General features: G+C 41.7%; 2 protein-coding genes across 2 annotated transcripts; both read left to right on the forward strand.

Moving 5' to 3' along the window:
* The first annotated feature begins 1,523 nt into the window (after positions 1-1,523).
* LOC135465928 (uncharacterized) lies at positions 1,524-2,147 on the forward strand. The gene has a single exon (XM_064743310.1). It carries the CDS (start codon positions 1,524-1,526, stop codon positions 2,145-2,147), a length of 624 nt encoding a protein of 207 aa, XP_064599380.1.
* Positions 2,148-4,464: 2,317 nt separating this feature from the next.
* LOC135465929 (uncharacterized) lies at positions 4,465-5,088 on the forward strand. Its single transcript, XM_064743311.1, has one exon. It carries the CDS (start codon positions 4,465-4,467, stop codon positions 5,086-5,088), a length of 624 nt encoding a protein of 207 aa, XP_064599381.1.
* The last annotated feature ends 912 nt before the right edge of the window (positions 5,089-6,000 follow it).

Here is a 6,000-nt window from a genome sequence, read left to right on the forward strand (position 1 = left end):
TTAGAAAAACAAACTGGCAGCCCTAAATATATCAAGTTTAGTGACCCTGTGTATGTAACTTTTAAAAAACAGTATACAGATAGTAATAGGCCTAACAAGTATGCATTTTCAATTACCACCCCCCCCCCCCCCCAACCCAATTACCTTAACACATTCACATGCGAGTACAAATCGCATTATTGACTCAGAACATTCACTTTATGCATTTTTCGACACATTGGATTTGGGACTCGATCATAAACTAACGCATGGATTAAACGGCTTTGGTCGCTGTGAATTTAAGTTCAGCTCATGCTGGCTTCCTCTCCGTCCGTACGTGGGAAGGTCTGCCAGCAACCTGCGGATGGTCGTGGGTTTCCCCCGGGATCTGCCCGGTTTCCGCCCACAATAATGCTGTCCGATGTCGTATAAGTGAAATATCCTTGAGTACGGCGTAAAACAACAATCAAATAAATAAATAAACGGCTTAGATACCGAGCGAAAAAACAGACGGTATTCGAGATGAGAATATAACCAAACCCATCTAAATCTCAATCATGTATTATCGAATATGCAAAAGCTTCCAGAAAGTTATCAACAATCCAACTACACCATTTGTTTTAAAATGGATCTAAACTTTTGTAGGGTAAAACTAAAGACATCTACTAACATGATCAAATGGTGGTATATTTTTTTTTATTGAGAAACAGGTACCGAACTGTTGGATGCCTTTATGTTAGAGTCCGAACAGAATGTAGACCTGGTGATTATTTCCCCTTCTCTTGGGACTGCCCCGTTTTGCAAAACCACACCCTTCCAAACGACTTGAAAACAGCCCTGGAAATGGAATGTCAGGAGAGGTGTTTGCCCGTCAACCTCTTTCACAGCGCCCTCACGTATCCTTGTGAGCCTATCTTAGCCAGAGAGACGAACTTGTTGTGTAGACTGAGCAAACTCCGACCATTTCAGCCAGAGAGGGTCCGAGAACTGCAAGACTTTTACAAGTACCAGACAGCCTTAGTTGAGACTGAGAGATACCGAAGTCTCATGCTAGGCGACGCACATCCCCACTTAAAAGTGCTCCTTAACCAGTACTACGACCAGGAACTTGGGTTGATAATAAAGAGAGTAGAGGCCAGTGTCGCCTTATTAGAAGACAGTGGCATCGGTTCCTGTCTTAACGAAAACGATCGGGAGGAACAGATTGGATAAACAATCAATAGTCAGATTTCTCCACCTTGTTTTATTGCATGGAAACACAATTCTACTGGTTATCAGACTCAGTATTCGTCAGCTCTTTGAAAGACACAAAGTGTGGTAGCGTACCATTTTAAGCCATATTAAATGCAAAGATTACGAAATGGCTTTCACTGAAAAAGAAATACGTCAAACTGTTTCAGCTGTCAAAGAATTACTTCTTTATGATTAATTAATAAAGGTCGACGTCGTATATGTAAAACTTGAAACGAGCGTCTCACTTGATCTAAAACTGTGGTGTGGTGCAAAACCACACCCTTCCAAACGACTTGAAAACAGCCCTGGAAATGGAATGTCAGGAGAGGTGTTTGCCCGTCAACCTCTTTCACAGCGCCCTCACGTATCCTTGTGAGCCTATCTTAGCCAGAGAGACGAACTTGTTGTGTAGACTGAGCAAACTCCAACCATTTCAGCCGGAGAGGGTCCGAGAACTGCAAGACTTTTACAAGTACCAGACAGCCTTAGTTGAGACTGAAAGATACCGAAGTCTCATGCTAGGCGACGCACATCCGCACTTAAAAGTGCTCCTTAACCAGTACTACGACCAGGAACTTGGGTTGATAATAAAGAGAGTAGAGGCCAGTGTCGCCTTATTAGAAGACAGTGGCATCGGTTCCTGTCTTAGTAGAGAAGCCCAGGTCGTGGCAAGCAACATCAGCAGAAGACATCTTGGCTTAAGGACCAGATCGCTTTTGTCCAAAGCATCTGTCCGTTTGTTGGAGCTGTGGTATGAACAACACATCGACCACCCTTACCCTACACCCTCTGAGACTGAAAGTTTGGCTACAGCATGTGGTTTGACACAGGAACAAGTTAAAAAGTGGTTTGCCAACAAGAGAAATCGATCAGCCAATACCAGGTCCTTAACACAAATTGCAAGTGTTAAGAGGAAGCGGTCCATGATGATGTAGTGTGAAATGTTTCCCTTTATAATTGCAGTGCTTTACTCTCTTTCTAATAGTGCTATAATTTTATATGTTTCTTCATGCAAAATGGAATGAATATTAAAAACAGTTGAGTTAAACATGATTTTTGTCTTCTTGTCATTACCAATACCACTTTTGTGAAAAGTGCAACACCGCCTACTGCAATTTTCACAGGTGAAAATTGACGATGGCTGGATTCGAACTTACAATACAGTTAGTTCATCAAGCGGTATAATTTAAGGAGTATATGTGAAAAACTGCTTGCTCCTAAAGAAAATTCATAAAATGTTGACAGAGTGCTTCAAGCTTAATTTGATGTTGCCACATTGATAATAAATGTGTGTTTGAGTAATTTCCTGCTTTTATTCAACGCCAGCGAAAACGATCAGGAGGAACAGATTGGAAAAACAATCAATAGTCAGATTTCTCCACCTTGTTTTATTGTATGCAAACACAATTCTACTGGTTATCAGACTCAGTATTCGTCAGCTCTTTGAAAGACACAAAGTGTGGTAGCGTACCATTTTAAGCCATATTAAATGCAAAGATTACGAAATGGCTTTCACTGAAAAAGAAATACGTCAAACTGTTTCAGCTGTCAAAGAATTACTTCTTTATGATTAATTAATAAAGGTCGACGTCGTATATGTAAAACTTGAAACGAGCGTCTCACTTGATCTAAAACTGTGGTGTGAATATTGAGAAAATGATATAATCGACTTACTTTTCTGACGCCGCCTACACTTATGGAGATATTTTCTCTGTTAAATGAGATCGTCTCATCGCTTGAAGTAGACGTATTGGGATAGAATGGTTTCATCACCTCTGCTCAGTCTTTCAAGTAGACGCATTGGGATAGAATAGGTTCGTCACCTCTGCTCAACCTTTGAAGTAGACGTATTGCCAGAGAATGGCTTCATCACCTCTGCCGGCTACACAGTTAAGACCATTTAAAGAAAGAAGTCGGTCGCTACACTTTACCCCCCAGGCGGCCCACCCTTGTAGCTGAAGATGTAAAATCTGATACAGCTGCTACTGGATTAACGCCCTAACAATTTTAAGACGCCAAACAGCAGGAAAGGTGAGCATCAGTTCACAAGAAACCATACTTTTGGTTGATTCCAAATATCGTTCACCACAGTGGCCTATCAAATTGCTGCCTTCTACCCAGCATATAAGACACGATTTGCTTTAAAACTCGACAACACTGAGCTTTACGTGTCACACTTCCAAGTGGAATTTAACTAAGCACAAATCGCTGAAGCACTATGGCTTTTTCTAACGCCTCAAGTAACCAAAATGTCTACTCTAATTTAGCTACAGGTGTTGAGAGGACTATCTCCAAGGATGAGGATGGTAAAGACACATTGCAGACTCTGTGCGACCTCGTCGGTATATCATCACAGTGCACCTCGACTGAAAATGCCAAAGATGACATTAAGACTGAAATCCAACCCGTCTACGTCGGCGATAATCACCACTGTGGAGTTGAAGAATCAGCTCAGATCACTGTAAGGACAGAAAGTTGTCCGAGTCCCGTAACAGAGTGTCGACCTGGCGATTATTTCCCCTTCTCTTGGGACTGCCCCGTTTTGCAAAACCACACCCTCCCAAACGACTTGAAAACAGCCCTGGAAATGGAATGTCAGGAGAGGTGTTTGCCCGTCAACCTCTTTCACAGCGCCCTCACGTATCCTTGTGAGCCTATCTTAGCCAGAGAGACGAACTTGTTGTGTAGACTGAGCAAACTCCGACCATTTCAGCCAGAGAGGGTCCGAGAACTGCAAGACTTTTACAAGTACCAGACAGCCTTAGTTGAGACTGAGAGATACCGAAGTCTCATGCTAGGCGACGCACATCCCCACTTAAAAGTGCTCCTTAACCAGTACTACGACCAGGAACTTGGGTTGATAATAAAGAGAGTAGAGGCCAGTGTCGCCTTATTAGAAGACAGTGGCATCGGTTCCTGTCTTAACGAAAACGATCGGGAGGAACAGATTGGATAAACAATCAATAGTCAGATTTCTCCACCTTGTTTTATTGCATGGAAACACAATTCTACTGGTTATCAGACTCAGTATTCGTCAGCTCTTTGAAAGACACAAAGTGTGGTAGCGTACCATTTTAAGCCATATTAAATGCAAAGATTACGAAATGGCTTTCACTGAAAAAGAAATACGTCAAACTGTTTCAGCTGTCAAAGAATTACTTCTAAAACTTGAAACGAGCGTCTCACTTGATCTAAAACTGTGGTGTGGTGCAAAACCACACCCTTCCAAACGACTTGAAAACAGCCCTGGAAATGGTATGTCAGGAGAGGTGTTTGCCCGTCAAACTCTTTCACAGCGCCCTCACGTATCCTTGTGAGCCTATCTTAGCCAGAGAGACGAACTTGTTGTGTAGACTGAGCAAACTCCGACCATTTCAGCCAGAGAGGGTCCGAGAACTGCAAGACTTTTACAAGTACCAGACAGCCTTAGTTGAGACTGAGAGATACCGAAGTCTCATGCTAGGCGACGCACATCCGCACTTAAAAGTGCTCCTTAACCAGTACTACGACCAGGAACTTGGGTTGATAATAAAGAGAGTAGAGGCCAGTGTCGCCTTATTAGAAGACAGTGGCATCGGTTCCTGTCTTAGTAGAGAAGCCCAGGTCGTGGCAAGCAACATCAGCAGAAGACATCTTGGCTTAAGGACCAGATCGCTTTTGTCCAAAGCATCTGTCCGTTTGTTGGAGCTGTGGTATGAACAACACATCGACCACCCTTACCCTACACCCTCTGAGACTGAAAGTTTGGCTACAGCAGGTGGTTTGACACAGGAACAAGTTAAAAAGTGGTTTGCCAACAAGAGAAATCGATCAGCCAATACCAGGTCCTTAACACAAATTGCAAGTGTTAAGAGGAAGTGGTCCATGATGATGTAGTGTGAAATGTTTCCCTTTATAATTGCAGTGCTTTACTCTCTTTCTAATAGTGCTATAATTTTATATGTTTCTTCATGCAAAATGGAATGAATATTAAAAACAGTTGAGTTAAACATGATTTTTGTCTTCTTGTCATTACCAATACCACTTTTGTGAAAAGTGCAACACCGCCTACTGCAATTTTCACAGGTGAAAATTGACGATGGCTGGATTCGAACTTACAATACAGTTAGTTCATCAAGCGGTATAATTTAAGGAGTATATGTGAAAAACTGCTTGCTCCTAAAGAAAATTCATAAAATGTTGACAGAGTGCTTCAAGCTTAATTTGATGTTGCCACATTGATAATAAATGTGTGTTTGAGTAATTTCCTGCTTTTATTCAACGCCAGCGAAAACGATCAGGAGGAACAGATTGGAAAAACAATCAATAGTCAGATTTCTCCACCTTGTTTTATTGTATGCAAACACAATTCTACTGGTTATCAGACTCAGTATTCGTCAGCTCTTTGAAAGACACAAAGTGTGGTAGCGTACCATTTTAAGCCATATTAAATGCAAAGATTACGAAATGGCTTTCACTGAAAAAGAAATACGTCAAACTGTTTCAGCTGTCAAAGAATTACTTCTTTATGATTAATTAATAAAGGTCGACGTCGTATATGTAAAACTTGAAACGAGCGTCTCGCTTGATCTAAAACTGTGGTGTGAATATTGAGAAAATGATATAATCGACTTACTTTTCTGACGCCGCCTACACTTATGGAGATATTTTCTCTGTTAAATGAGATCGTCTCATCGCTTGAAGTAGACGTATTGGGATAGAATGGTTTCATCACCTCTGCTCAGTATTTCAAGTAGACGCATTGGGATAGAATAGGTTCGTCACCTCTGCTCAACCTTTGAAGTAGAC

This window comes from Liolophura sinensis, chromosome 5 (assembly GCF_032854445.1).
Source record: "Liolophura sinensis isolate JHLJ2023 chromosome 5, CUHK_Ljap_v2, whole genome shotgun sequence".
Classification (NCBI taxonomy): domain Eukaryota; kingdom Metazoa; phylum Mollusca; class Polyplacophora; order Chitonida; family Chitonidae; genus Liolophura; species Liolophura sinensis.

Bases quoted from the DNA above. Each gene is read 5' to 3' on its own strand.
- LOC135465928 (XM_064743310.1), top strand. From the start codon at position 1,524: ATGGAATGTCAGGAGAGGTGTTTGCCCGTCAACCTCTTTCACAGCGCC.
- LOC135465929 (XM_064743311.1), top strand. From the start codon at position 4,465: ATGGTATGTCAGGAGAGGTGTTTGCCCGTCAAACTCTTTCACAGCGCC.